This window comes from Acanthopagrus latus, chromosome 17 (assembly GCF_904848185.1).
Source record: "Acanthopagrus latus isolate v.2019 chromosome 17, fAcaLat1.1, whole genome shotgun sequence".
In the NCBI taxonomy this organism is placed as follows: Eukaryota; Metazoa; Chordata; class Actinopteri; order Spariformes; family Sparidae; genus Acanthopagrus; species Acanthopagrus latus.
Window position 1 is genome coordinate 14,779,104 of NC_051055.1, and position 14,614 is coordinate 14,793,717.

The 14,614-nt window shown below is 42.8% G+C and overlaps 2 protein-coding genes across 8 annotated transcripts in view; both read right to left on the reverse strand.

Annotated features, from left to right (window-relative positions):
* ptprub (protein tyrosine phosphatase receptor type Ub) overlaps positions 1-212 on the reverse strand; it is a 175,054-nt gene extending 174,842 nt beyond the window's left edge. For all 4 annotated transcript variants that reach the window (XM_037075201.1, XM_037075200.1, XM_037075199.1 and 1 more), the window contains exon 1: positions 1-212. This exon is cut by the window's left edge and continues 96 nt beyond it. The gene's annotated coding sequence lies outside the window, so the exon portion shown is untranslated.
* Positions 213-4,654: 4,442 nt separating this feature from the next.
* LOC119005991 (glucocorticoid modulatory element-binding protein 1-like) lies at positions 4,655-14,389 on the reverse strand. 4 transcript variants are annotated; one of them, XM_037074239.1, is made up of 10 exons: positions 13,976-14,389; positions 12,696-12,837; positions 12,232-12,290; positions 11,910-12,031; positions 10,973-11,076; positions 10,209-10,393; positions 9,694-9,843; positions 6,931-7,068; positions 6,197-6,313; positions 4,655-5,794 (listed from the first exon to the last, which is right to left on the reverse strand). In XM_037074239.1, the coding sequence occupies exons 1-10, from the start codon at positions 14,124-14,126 to the stop codon at positions 5,271-5,273; spliced, it is 1,692 nt and encodes a 563-aa protein (XP_036930134.1). In that variant the 5' UTR covers positions 14,127-14,389; the 3' UTR covers positions 4,655-5,270. The 4 variants fall into 4 exon arrangements, with proteins under 4 accessions (XP_036930134.1, XP_036930135.1, XP_036930137.1 ...); XM_037074240.1 differs by having other exon boundaries at positions 14,149-14,385; XM_037074242.1 differs by lacking the exon at positions 13,976-14,389 and adding an exon at positions 13,896-13,956.
* Between the last annotated feature and the right edge of the window lie 225 nt (positions 14,390-14,614).

Genomic DNA, 14,614 nt, shown 5'->3' on the forward strand with positions numbered 1-14,614 from the left:
ATGTGCGCGAGAAATCATTTCATTCACTCCGTCGGGTCCGGGCGCGCGGGTAGCAGAGCCGAGCCCATCTACTCCCCCAATTCTCACTGAGTGGAGTTTCAGAGACACTGAGGGAGACAGGGCAGAGCTAGTTCTGCAAACTGACGTCAGGGTAAACAGTTCAGGGAAGAGATTTCTTTCTCAAGCCCACTTTCCTTCCCTGCCTCCACTTCTCCGCGCACACAGAGTATGAGCCGGGCGCCTCCAAGTGGCGGAGTCCGGCAGCGACACTGTGGTGCTCAAACGTCGGCCAAGCAAAACCTCCCGTCTGTGTGTGTGTGTGTGTGTGTGTACTCCTTCCTTGGTATCTTTGTGGGGACTGAAGGGAGATGTGGGCATTTCTAGAAAGCTGATGTGTTTGCCTTGTGACGTCATCGGAGGTCATTTCTAAGTTGTTGTTTTTTTATATTCATAGGACAGTTTCAGAGATGACAGGAAACAGGATGAGATAGAGGGAAACAGGATTGGGGGGGTTAACGTGCAGTAACAGCAAAGGGCCTCAGGTCGGACTCGAACCCCAGGATGCTGCAGCGAGGATAAAGCCTCTGCACACGGGATGCTCGCTCTACCAACTGAGCTAATGAGTGCCCCATCACCGGAGGGAATTTATCAGGATTCGTCCTCTGGTGCCACGAAAGGCTTTACACTTTCAACTTTTTCACATGGGCAGCAGGTCAGAGTCCACTCAAAAGGTTAAGTTCACTTAAAACAGGACAATGACAATTGCTGCAGTACTCACCTAAACAATTGGAGGAGATAGGGACTTGTTTTAAAACCTCACACAACCAACCCAAAAAGAAAAGATAAAATGGCTGCATACAGTACATCCAGCAAGTCTCTGTAAGCCCCAAGACCTCAAATTGATTTGAAAAGACATTATTCACGCCCTCAATGCGTAGTTGAGCTCACGCACCCGCCTCAGACAGTGCTAACCCTTTAAGCATAGCAGCTAGTATGAAAATTTCAGCTTACTAAAAATATGTAACAAAAATATAATTCCAGATCAGTATAGGATCATTTCATATATGGGAAGCCTAAGTGTGTGTGTGTGTGTGTGTGTGTGTGTGTGTGTGTGTGTGTGTGTGTGTGTGTGTGTATGTGTTCAAAATCTTTCTTTTTTTAAAAATATTTTTTGGCCTTTCTGGCTTTATTGACAGTACAGCTTGAAGAGAGTGACAGGAAGCAGGGTAAGAGGGGGGGAGTGACACGCAGCAAAGGGACCCTGGCCAGGAGTCAAACCCAGGTCCGCTGCAGAGCCTTGGCACATGGGACGCATGTGCTACCAACTGAGCTAAGCGGCGCCCCATCTGTTCAAAATCTTTCACATATTTTAGAATTAAGATTTGTTTTTTCTTTGAATCAGAGAGAATGAGAGTTGGGGTTAAGCACGCAGTGGTTACGGCTGAGAGTCATGTCCTTTTCAGTCCCCTTCTAAGTGACAAAACAAGCGCTTATCTCTAGAGACAAGAACGAGGTGCTGATGTCTTTTTATGCTTTTTCTGCCATTCTCGGCCTAATTTTAATGGGACATCTCTTAATCTTCACCGCCCATCCGCTCGTAACAGATGTAGCAACAACAGGTTGAGAAAGCCCCTACAGTTTTACCTTTGCATTGATTATCAGTTTGCGTCTTCATTAAACAATCACATCATCATTCTCGTGTTCTAAAATCACATCAGCTCTCTGACATGTTATCATCATTCTGCTACATTTCACCTTCACTGGAAAAAGCTGCTGTTTCCCAGCTGAGGCTTGTCATGTTTTCACACAACAAACAGTTTTGAGCATGTTGTCACACCCCCTGATGACAGGTAGGAAGCAAACGCCTCCATAATTAATGTGTTTCTTAATTTATTTTCATTAAATTGGGTTACATCTTTTTGTTTAAATGTTTGCTGAGGAAATCTTGACTCACTCTTCACTATTGGATGTGTAAATATTTATGTAGAAAAACTGTGACTGTGACACATGCTGTTTAAATACATGGTGGTGCAATATTAAGAATTGGCCTTAGAATTCATATTCCAACAATACATTGGGCAGCCTCTGACTGTAGCTACCACTAGCTAGTTAGCTCAGTTAGCCTTGCAGCTAGGTAAAGGCTCATTTTAGCTGACCCTGCTCTTATTGGGAGCTGGAATTCTGGCTGTGAGACGCACTGGAATGGACCCCAAACCAGAGTTGGAACCAGAATTAGCAGCCTAGCAATTTACATGGCCAGACAGGGACGGAGTGCAGCCTCCAAGACTGTCAGAGACCAGTTTGGTGATGGTAATACAGTAAAGAGGTGATTTACAGTTGTTCCGACTACGGCTTTGACTCTGACGGCAAAGACATGGCGGGCTGAGGCATGAGAGGGGACCAGAGCGAGACGAAAGTTCAGCAACAGTCAGCATCCACCTTCGTAGGCCTCAGTGCGTTTGGGTCATCCCCAAGGTGCCCATGGCCAAGCCCATTAAGAATATGACCTTGGTGTTTTTGGACAGAGGGCAGACTGGGCACTACAGTGACTCACTACCATCGTCTCTTGAGTTTCAAAGTGGTATCATGAGACAGGACAAGCCAGGGTTAACTTGATTGCATGCTAATGTCAGTATATATCTCTGGAGCACAATATATAGATGTCTTTCACGTATAGTGTCAAAGGGTTATTTTTTCACATTCTGTTGACAACTGTTGCTAGACTTGAATATTATCAAACAAAATCTGAACGCACTGCTCCTAGAAAAGCCTTATAGTTGTGTGTTTGATGGTTGTACACTAGTCATATGCTGCAAGGTGTCCTCTCGTATATCATCACTACATTACCAAGCCCTGAGATTCACCTTTGAAATTAAACATCTTGCACAAATGCTGATGCTGCAGCCTCTGCCCTGCATGAACCAGGCTGATGTTGAAACATGGCTGGGCTGACACGTTTAGCTGCAGCTCCTGGAATCCCAATTGGATCAACGTGCCATTATGCAGCCTATTCATCACTCATTTTGTTGTTGTGTGCGAACATTAAAGCTGTGGATTAAATTACAGGGAGGGCAACAGACACATCTAAGGCTTCCAACACGAGTGCACATCTCACCTCTAATGTTGTTAGCCCTGAATGACAGATGAACGATGGATTGCTCAGCAAATTACTTAATTTAACCAAAGGAGCACAGCGTATGTCAAGCTAACACCTGTAATTACACCTGCTTGATGCATGGCAGCCATTTTGCGCCCTGGTATTCCAGGCACAGAGTGGCAATTCATTTAAACTCAGAAGTATTTTGGCCCGAATCTGTTCAACTGCATGATAGTTTAATTTGCAGTAAACCTAACAGGATGTTGCAAAAACACCAACAACAGCGCAGGCGTTAGTAGGGATGCTGACAGCTGCACTATGATGAAAGTCATTTTATCAGCTGCCAATCATGACCCCGCAAAACACAACGACATCTGCACATGCAGTGTTGTGCATGAATTTATAATAACATACCATTACAGTTCTGAAGGGAGCTGTCAAAGGCTGGCTATCAAACTATCACTGTCTATCACACCGGCTCGGCATGCAAAAGGGTGCTTCAGAGGTAAATGAACAGTGAATCACACCAAGCTGCTGCTACACTGCTATCTGCGAGGTAAACTTCGAAGCTTCGTGCACATCTGGCCACACACCACACATTTTTATTTGACACCATAAATTATTATGTGTTACCCCACAGAGCTGTTGGATTACCCGTTAACGTCTGTTCTAGTGAATAGAACCAAAGTAACAGGTATTTACATCAGAAGTTAGCAAGAGTTGGTGAGTGGCATTTGCATATTATGCTTCTATCTGATATTTAACATTAGGGACTATTCATTTACAGTGCTTAAAAAAATGGAAATAAGATGAAAATATCAAATGCAAAGCCAGCCAGACAACTGTGACCATCCATAAATGCTAACACACCACCCCACTTTTTGGCGCCCATTCCAAGATTTTCCAGTAGCCCCTGCTGGCCCTCATATAACAAATAGAGAAAAGATGAGATTAGAGAAAAGACTAGATTAACACCAACAACTGTGTCAGTAGACAAATCAAAACAAACTCAAAAAACAAATATATTGGCTTCCTTCAGTGGGCACTTTTCTTATCTGTACAGTCACAAAGTCAGTGACCCACCAACACATTACAGTTCTAATCAACAAGAGTGAGTTTAGCTCTTGAACACATTACTGTTAAAAAAACAAACAAAATTTTTTATTTTGAAATGTGTTCATCTCTCACATGGTCCCTTTGGAACATCAGTGTTCTTTCATCATCCTCTCATGCGTATTACATTTTTTTCTCTTAGGTCTTTTCTATGATACATAGCCAGGGAAAATAAATGTATGTGTAGTTGTGTATGAAGCACAGTACTGTCACTGTCACTGTCAAGAATGATGTTATTCTTCAGACAGTAAGTGTCTGATGCATAGATCTGAGGCATTATCAACACAAGCCTGAGTGAGTTATACAGTATTTCACAAATTCAGAATTATATCAAACTCCACACACAAGTGTAACTCACAACATACATGTTTTCAATTACAAATAGTATTAGAAATTATTTAGAAAAGTACGAGGTCACAAATACCTGAAAAAGTTGCAGATTACTTTTAGCAAGGTCAATATATTTACAGACATCTTAAAGGCATCTTAGAATTTTTGAGAAACTCTCACCCAAACCTGGTGTTAATACTATATACAATAAATGAAGAGAAAACAAGTCTGTGTATTCGGCAACTAAAGATTTAAATCTTAATTAAATTAGGTTCATAATTTCATTTTGGGATTACTACCTAAATAGGTTTACATGCTTTAATGCTCAAGAAAAACAAATAGTATTCACATATGAGAAGTGGGGGCCAGTGCATTTTGGGAATTTTTGCTTAAATGAAATAACTGATCGATTATCAAAATCCTTGCAAATTAATCTTCTCTCTGTCAAATAATTAATGATGGATCAACTAATCATTCCACCTCTGCTGTGTTTGAAGTTGATAAAATGTAAGAAAACAATATCCAAAATGCTCTTTGTGAACAAATCAGTGCCAGTAACATCTCTGAAGTAACCACAACTGAAGTAACCACAATTTATAAATGAGACCACAAGAAAAAAAGTAGTTTGACGACAGCACGCTGTTTTTTAAATCTTTTCCCCTGTCAGTCTTCAGGCCTCAGGCATGTTCCCTCACCTAATCCAGCGGCCCTTTGGGATTGTCTCTCTCCCTCACTTGATTTTATGTTTCTTTGATGCCTTTCTTCCTATAACCACCTTTTCAATGTCATGCATGCCCTCTGTCCCCTCCACTCCCTCACTTCTAAAGTGATGGTCTGGTTGAAACTGAACAGTCCTCTGTCCAAGCTCTTTGTGGGTCCCTGAGGCGTCCTCTTTGTCCACGCCCTCCTGTCTGAGCCTGTGAAGCTTCTCCTGGTTCTCACTGAGCTCATGCTCCCTCTCTAGCGTGCTGCTATGGCCATCTCGGTCCATCCTGCCAGCTCTGGCATGGTGATGAGAGAAATGGGTGAAGAGATGAGGGTTGATGGTGAGCTGAGCGTAAGATGCCGTAGACAAACCAGTAACAGAGAGAGGCTGGATCATTGGCCTGGACGGGATGGGGGAAAGAAAGCTGTGGGTTTGGCTGTTTGATGGGCTGTGACGTTGAGGTCGTAGGTGTTTCAAGGACTTAACTTTGTAAGAGGTGCTTTTATCACAACTCTGCTTCCTCTGTTCCTCCAAAATGTCATCCAACACTAAAAAGAGACAGCATGTTAGTTCATTCAATCCATACAGAGGCAGAGTCCCTCCCCATCTGGTGTAGTTAACCGCCAGAGTCAAGTCATTTGTTGATCCAGTGTGAATTGAGAGCTGGCATGTTGGCTCTACAAGGTTTCAATTAAGAGTTTTATAATAAGAAATGAGATGACATCAATTAACCGTCTATTGGGTGGGTTGTCATTCAAACTATGTATTGTTAGAGTCTCAATAGTTATAATTAATGGCAGAGTTCAAAGGGGATAAAAAAAAAAATATTTGCCTCTCACTACTAATGTACTTTTTTAGTTTTTAATAAGGTCCTATAGTGGTCCACCGTAACAGGAGGGACTTGGTCTCTCTGTTGGTATATCACTGTATGTATGCAACAGCTTTCTCACCATAATCATTGTTATGGATTTTGTTCTCTTCATCCTGGCTGCGCTTCAGGTCCAGAGCTTGCTTCACTGAGTCTAAAAGCCCACACATCTTACACAGGGAATTGAGTATGACGGCATCTGCCAAAACAAAAACAGCAGGAGTCAGCTTGTCCGCATCAAATCACTTTTAGAAATGTGAATTAAATAATGGCCATTAATTAGTTCACCGTGTTGCTGCAGCACTGGCATTACAACTGACAAATCACATTTTTTGAGGTTATAGCTGTGTGACTCGAGAAAAAGACTGAAAAATAGGCACATGTGAGACGGTCAGCCTTTCTATTGTTAGGTTAACATTGTGGAAGGGTCTATTTCAACCCAAACCATGATCTTTTGCTAAACCTTACCAAGTATCTTTGTTGCAGAAAAATTTAAATAAGAAAGGAAAATAAAAAGTCATCTCAGTCTAAAAAAAGTAAGTCAGCAATATACTGTACAAGGTTGTAAAAAGTACCTAAAAGCCATACTTGAGTAAAAGTATCATTTATGTTAAAATATTACTTTAGTAAAAGTCAACGTTACCCATACAAACAGTAAAGTATATATAAAGTATGTATAAGTACAAGTGAGTTAAAGTATTTATGTGGTCTACCGATTATCAACTGGATTCAGTATTAAGCATTTTTATGATTAAACGTTGTTGGAACACCAACACAGGGATATCAGACTAACCTGGCCCCACTGTGGGAACTCACCTGTCTCCTGCAGGTCGGCCTTCTCACTGCGAACCTCCACGCCTTTCAAAGTGGCTAATAACTCAGTCTGCAGACTGGACAGAACCTCCCCCATCAGCCCCGAGTCTGCAACACCCTTCCACAGGCTCAACACTCCGTCTGGAGAAGGTGGAACATTATAATGAACTAGGGGGAACGACGGTGTGTGTGTGTGTGTGTGTGTGCATGCGTGTGTGTGTGTGTTTTGTTTGTCGCCACATTTAAAAACAACAAAAAAAAGTGCCACGGCCAAATAGGAGAGAAAGAGGTATGGGCACAATTATGGTGAAGAGATTTCATTTTCCTACGTGTGCTTGGGAGTTGGGCAGAAAAATAGATTGGACTCAATGGGGAGAAAAAGCAAAGCGGAATAAATAAGAAATGCGGGATAAATGAGATGGAGGCAGGGAAATGCCTGGAAGTGAGATCTGGGGAGAGTTAAAGAATTGAAAAGAGAGTAATAAATTGGGGAGAGAAACGTAGGAAGAAGTGTCAGGGTTGGAGAAACAATGAAAAAAAGATATACAGAGATAGGGGAAATGGGAGAGGTGCGACACTTGGAGAGAGGATGTTAAATGGGTGATAGCGGTAAGAGAGGAAAGAGTAGGAAAATGGGTTAGAAAAGAGGTACTGAGTGGCGAGAAAGGAGGACAGGGCCGATTGGAGGGACGCTGAAAAATGACTGGGGAGCTGTACAAAACTGAGCAAAATACAAGTTGAGTACATTGGAGTGATAAAATGTCAGAAGTGCTTGATATCTTATCTGGCGAGAAATGCTTCCACTTTCACATTTCCTTAAATGTCCGTCAAGATAAATGCAATATGCCCGTGGAAAATATTCCAAATCCCATTTACAGCTATCCGAAGCTAAATTCATCTATCTCTGCGCGTCCGGAATGTACACTAATGGAAAGAAACACACCTCTGGAGATAGAGGAGCACACGGCTACGGGCTGAGTACATTTGCTTAAAGTTGTCAATTTGTTTTAAGCTCTGTGACAAGTAATATCGCTTGTGCAGTGAGGCGCTGCAATTTGCCATTCTCGCAAAAGATCACTTGAGGCTACGATGGCGTCTGTGGTAAAGCGGGAAGAATGCCTAATCAGGTCACCTTTAAAAGGCCTTAAATCAAAGATTAGATCCCTGCAAGAAAAAGCCAAGCAAGGAAATGATGCCGTCAATGGTAATATAAAAGGACACGACTCCGCCTGCAAGTGGTCAGCAACTTTTTAAGGCCAGTCTGCAGGAATGGCAGAACATCCCACAGCTGCAGATTCAGAGGTTCATTGGCTCGGTGTATCGGAGGTGTCAAACAGCAGTGGCTGCAAGAGGCGTGACACGAGGGACTGACGGGCCTGTAGGTGGACCGACGGTAATATTCACAGATGTCACTGTTTTTCTGGTGTCCGCTCATTTATTATTCATGCAAGGACAGTTCGAATTTGAATGTTGCATCTCCTTTCCTCATCACTTAGCAATTTTATCCATCACTGACACAGGGTTGCAAGCAAGTCCTTTAAAGGGTAAGTCCACCAATTTTGCACATTAAAGGATCTTCATTCATGATCTACCCACCCGGATACCCCACTTCCGATGGAAAGATGGGTGAAGTTTCAAAGACCACAAAACCTTTCTGCATCTTCACGGCAAATCAGCGCAGCAGCGATCTCCGAAACAAGTGAGGCACACCCTTTCGAAAGCAGAAATCGCTTCTGTTGCTGTTAGGCCAATAAACGTCAGCATGCACACCTTCCAAAGTGGGTACGTCGAGCTTGACTGTGCATCTTTTCAAATCAATTAGAGATTTCAGGGCTCCTGGGGACCTGAATTAGATCAGATGAGCTGTATGGAGCCATTCTGTCTTATTTCAAGTTCCCATTTACCTCAGTTCTTTAGAAGAATCCTGCAATGCTGTTTTGCTGTGAAGCTCCAAAAATGTTTTATGGACAAACAAACTTTACCTGAATTTCCATCGGCATGAGTTTGAGCTGATAATAACAGAAATTTCATTTTTGAGTGAACTTATCCTTTAAAGTGTACTCACGGGTCTCGGGGGGGAATTACTTGATATGTGAATAAAAGTCGTATAAAGCCTTTTGTGGCTCCAGAGGAAGCTGCAAGCAATCTTATAAATTGCCTTTGCTGATGTCAGTCAGTAGCTATATGCATTGCACTGTGGGTAATGCAGGCACCAGGGTTTGAAAAGCAGTCCTCTGGTCTATCATTGCAGCCCAGTAACACTGTTGGTCAGTTATATACGCTCTATAGACAGTTTTACAAAGAACTGATAAAAATCAATGCAGCAGGACCAGAGACATCACCTTTTAAATGCACACATTCTTCTTCCTTTTCAAAAGTTACCCTTTAAAGGACATGTCTGCTGAGTGTGTGGCCTCTGGAGGACTGAAGGTCGGTGGGTTCTCAATCTGTGCTCTTACCATGATAAAACTTTCCACATTTATCTCCAGGACATTGAACTTGGTCAGCTGACAAAGTGGTTAATACCAGATTATAATGAAGTGCTGTAGAGCTGCTGAGATGTCCTAAGAATCATTTCTCCGGATGTGAGAAAACATGTTTGTTTGTACAGACACAAACAAAGGTCACATCATAATGATTTTGATGATCATTTCCCCTAATGGTGAATCATCGTGCAGTCATCATATCTGTCAAAATAGTCTTTTTCTTCCTCACCCTGTTCAGACTGTATAACAAGCACCCGTACACCCATTTTCTTATATTTACCAGGTGTGTCAGCCCTCTTTCTCTTTGCAGCATGTCCATTGGCTGTTGTGGGATTTCCATGCCGAGCTGGACCAGCGCTCCACTCTGCTGTTGGGCTGAACTTCTCCTCCAAGGGCTCCTCCGCCTCTACGGCATCATGCACAACCTCTCCTGAAATCAATACAAAAAGGGACGTACTCTAAATAGAGTGCATAAACATCTCTTATTACCACTGAACTTGAGTAGGCAGAGGGAAGAAAATTCACTTGTTTTTTCCTTGATTTGTATATTTTCTCTCCGCAGTGGTGGAGAGTGGTGCATTATTGAAGGTAAGTGACTGTTAAAGCCTTAAGTTCCTAATTCCTTATTGCCCTTGAGTGTTACAATTGTTCATTCATCACTGCAGATGCAGTGAAATATAACCAGGTGGCATCAAACGTTTCTGTCAGCATCATCTTGGAGATAAAAAACAAAACAGCAGCCAAAGCATATGTGGGAGGAAAAGCTTCAAACTGTGAATGCCAACTGAAATCTACCTGTCAGGGGAGGCACCTGTCCTCCAAGAGGGTCGAGAGCCAGACACGACGGGCTCGGCTGCACCAAGGTCCCCGGAGGAAGCCGCGTGCTGTTGATCAGCACATCAAATTTAGTGCTGCGGCAGGTGTTGCTGCACACGGTGTCATGCTGGTAGAAATCTATCTGGCCGGAGTCCATCATCTTCCTGCGTGGGGAGAGGCAGGTTAAAAACAAACAACACTACAGAATATCCGAAAAAAGTATTTTCACCACACAGCTGCAGAGGGGCGTTAAAGTAAGGACGGAATTTGTTGGACAATCCTGATAACTATCCAAGAGGTTTGCTTGGCTCAAGGCCCATTGATCTGACCTCTGGAGGACTGAAAATGAAAAGAGCAGATATTGCCCATTGAGTTGGTAATATTGACTCACTGCAACACCAAGAACAAGTGCTAACACGATACAGGGGTGAGAAGTATCATTCAGCAGCTTGCTGGCGTGTTATTTGATCCTGCTATCATAATAACGCCGCTTACCGACTGCCTCTGGAATGCGCTGGCAAAGCCCAAGACAGACAGACTCGACACAAGTGCCAATTATATGAGTGAGATATGCTGCTAACTGCATTAGATTGAGGTGTTTAAAGTCTGACACTTTAACCCCAACACCACAAAGTTATGGTAGGACTCCTGGCATGCAGTTAGAATGCACGTATTTCCACAGCAGCTATAAGGAAAAAGTTAGACCAACAAATATTGCTTTTGCTATAATATTATAAGTCTACCTGAGCATTACACCTCCCAGTCTGATGGCCCTCTTCCAGTCCTTCAGAGTGGCTTTCCCTGCCAGGTGCACAAACTGCTTAGGACTGATGAGCTGGTCATTGAACTGCAGACAACAAGAAGACAACACAATGTTCATGAGAACTATTAAATGTACAGGGAGAAAAGATTAATAGATGTGACAGACAAGATGGTAAGATTGTCATATCCAGATGATGGGGGGAACGTTAAAAGTCACGTCAAAATCAAAAATGCACATTTTACCTCTTACCTGTAGTGTTCTTTATCCATCAAGATTTCTTTGGTGTGAGTTGTTGAATTTTGGTGCTAGCCGCCATAGAGCTGCCAGCTTTCACTTGAATATAATGGAACTAGATGGCATGCATGACCCAGTTACGCGAGATAATCAGCAGACCTTGTTGTGGGAAGTTTTGTGTGGGAACTATTTTCTTTCTACCGTATCATAACACAGATGGAAGCGAGCATCTAATCATGGACGAGAGGCTAGCTAACTAAGATAATAAGCTAGCCAAGCCAAGGACTCACGGCATTAATATTCATGCGCTGAGCTTTCCGAGTGCGAGCCTCTCGTCCATGAGTAGCTGCACCCTTCCCCTCTGCAGTGATATGGTGAAGCGGGTGTAGATCTGTTTGAAGGGATACTCCCTTTATGGAACTTCCCCCAAAAAGTTCTGTGGGTTATCTTGAGTAACCGGGTAATGACCTCTGGAACAAGACGTTACTGTTGATTTCTTTACCACGCACTGAGTGCCATCTAGTTGCATTTTATTCATCTCTATCTCCACAACTTGGCAATTCTCACCAAAAAAATATCAATCAACAAACAGCACTACAGCTAAGAAAATAAATGTGTAAGTTGAACTGTCCCTTTAACTAAGTAACTCTATAATATTGATACATTAAAAATAATCAACTTACTTTGACACATCTGACATTAATTCCAGGGCACACAAACTTCTTGAATAGCAGAACCGCCCTGCTGTCTCCACAGGTGATGGGGTAGCCGTACTCCACCTCCTCTCCTTCTGCTTTACTGTCGTCTAGAAATGAGAACCAAAACCATAACCAGTCACAGCAACAGTGTGGAATTTCCCGAGATTTTTAGCAATATTCTTTGTATTCATTAAATAACAGCAGCTTGAAGTAAACTGCAATGGCTCAATAATCAAATTCATCATATTAAACAAATATGTTATTGACTTTATATGACTCTGTGGAGGGAAATGTCTCTGTCACCTACCATGGTGTGTCTCTATGGCCAAGACTGTGGTGCCAGTGTCAGCAATGTCATCATTTATCCTGCAGAGGGAGACAGATTCCCATATTAAACACATGAATCATGTAATAGTAGCTGAGAGTTGAACAATTCTTAATGTAAACGCAAAAATACGTGTTCAATAGTGACTGCATGTCTCACCTGAAAATTAAATCTGAGTTATTTTCTTTTTCTCTGCCCAGCCTATTGTTGTATTCTGTAACTTAAAGCCTTCACTGAACTGATCACAAACAGCACTGATTTTGAACAATAATGTAAGATTTGCCTAAATGAGCAAGAGGCGTACAGAGAACGGTTTTGTCATACATGAAAATCTGCTTATACATTTATGCAAAAATCTGTCTCACAGTTACATTTGCTTCTCAATTTTATCAAACAGCTGATGCAAATCATCTACTGGGCCCATAATGATATACAAGCCATGTTACCCGTGCAGGATGGGCTGCAGGTGCAGGATGACTTGAGTCTTATGGTTGTTGCCACTGGACTCCCCCTCCTCTTCTCTCACCGTCATGAGATTCCCTGAAGACACAACGACCTCAGCACCCGCCATCACCCTTCCCCGCAGAGCTGCACGCACAGAGGGCCAAGCACGCATGTTAACATCCAGATGACACACACACACACACACACACACACACACACATGCACTGATGCTATTTAATGCATAGGCAAGTCAATGAAAGCCTCCCCCAACAGACTTTTCTGGCATGCAACTGTCACAGAAATGAATCAATGCTGGGTTTTAAAAGACATAATCCTCACATAGGCAGGCCATGCCTCATATATGCTGTTGAGGATGTGCATGACTGTTCTAAAGGATGGCACAAAAGCTTAAATTCTTCTCTAAATCCTGGGTTATAAGGCCTGAATTATAAACAGTGGCACTGCAATTTAATCACCACATTGGACTCAACAGGTAAAATGTCCCGTCATAAATGTTTTTCATCTATTTAGGGAGAAACACTTAGGTCAAATCATGTCAGCGCTGTGTTATGCAACCTTGTTGCGTTTAGGTCACCACTTTGGCCACAAATATCACAGCAATAAAAGACCTGTTGAGGAAGAACAAATTCAATCTGCAGGATTGTTGTGACCAAGTCATTACAAGCAGATCTTCAAATTCCAGTTATTGTCAGTCTCCCGAGACAGACCATAAGACAGTTAATTGTAAAGTATTAAGTAGTCTATACTATAAGATTTCTGAAAAAGTTACAGTTAAATTAGGCAAAGATAGGGCAATTGCATGTCTATAATAAGAACTGGTAATACAGTTGGTGAGAAATACACAACATATAAACACAAATGTGAATAAACTGACAACTGGACTATCTGTGGTCAAAGAAGCTGGAGGGGGGAAAAGAAGTGTAACGTCCCTGTTTGGTAAACACTACAACACATAATTAATACTCACAGCATTAATTCTAATATGATTCTGTCTCTGATATTCTTTTCCTACACAAGCAGCAGCTAAGGCGTTAATCTGGGCGACGAGATCAAATCAAAAGCACAGAGAGAGCGATGGAGGAGAAATTAATTCACAAACTGTCTGTTAAGATCATTCCATGGCAGAGAAACACAACAGGAAACCTCTCCATGCAGTGAAGAGCAGCCTTCAATAAACTGACCAACATATTCCACACACTGTATCAAGTAGCCCTTGTTGGATCACCAACTCCTACACGGACAGTTTGCGTGCCTTTCTCACCCTCCTTCAGCCACTCGAGCTGACGTCTGTTGGTGCGGCGGCACGCACACCCCGGCCAACAACGGGTGCGACGGCGCGCGCTCCTCTTCCACACACAGGGTCCACCTGGAAGTCTGACACACCACCTGCTACTTTTAAAGCATATTGTCATTGTTTGTTTGTTTTTTACCTACCGTGTTACAGCAGGGGATAATTCATCCTCCGCTCGTCGGAGAGGCACGAGAGCATGCGCTGTGCTGCCTCGCCACACTTCCTGCAGTGAAGGCAGCGTTTGCCTGAGAAGCATCTGTCCCGCTGTCACGAGAAGCGGTTAGTTCGCACGCGATGTGTAAATCGGTCAAACTGCTCTTATGTGCGAGCGCGCGGCTTTGTCTGAGCACCTCTGAGCCACGGCGCCGCACACGCTTAAAGATCTGAGGCTTAAAAGACATGTTTCCACCCCAAAGGAAGCACTGGAAGTGATTATTATTATGTGTTTATTTGAATCGACAGCTCTATCGTTGTAGGCTGTGTATTCAACAACAACACGTTGTTTCAGTTGCCACTTGTTCGGCCTAATTCTGTTGGTTTGCCAAGCAATGAACGCTCAGAAGAGTTGCCCGTAGTGTTTTTGTTGTTGCCGGTGTTTCGCCAGCAGGT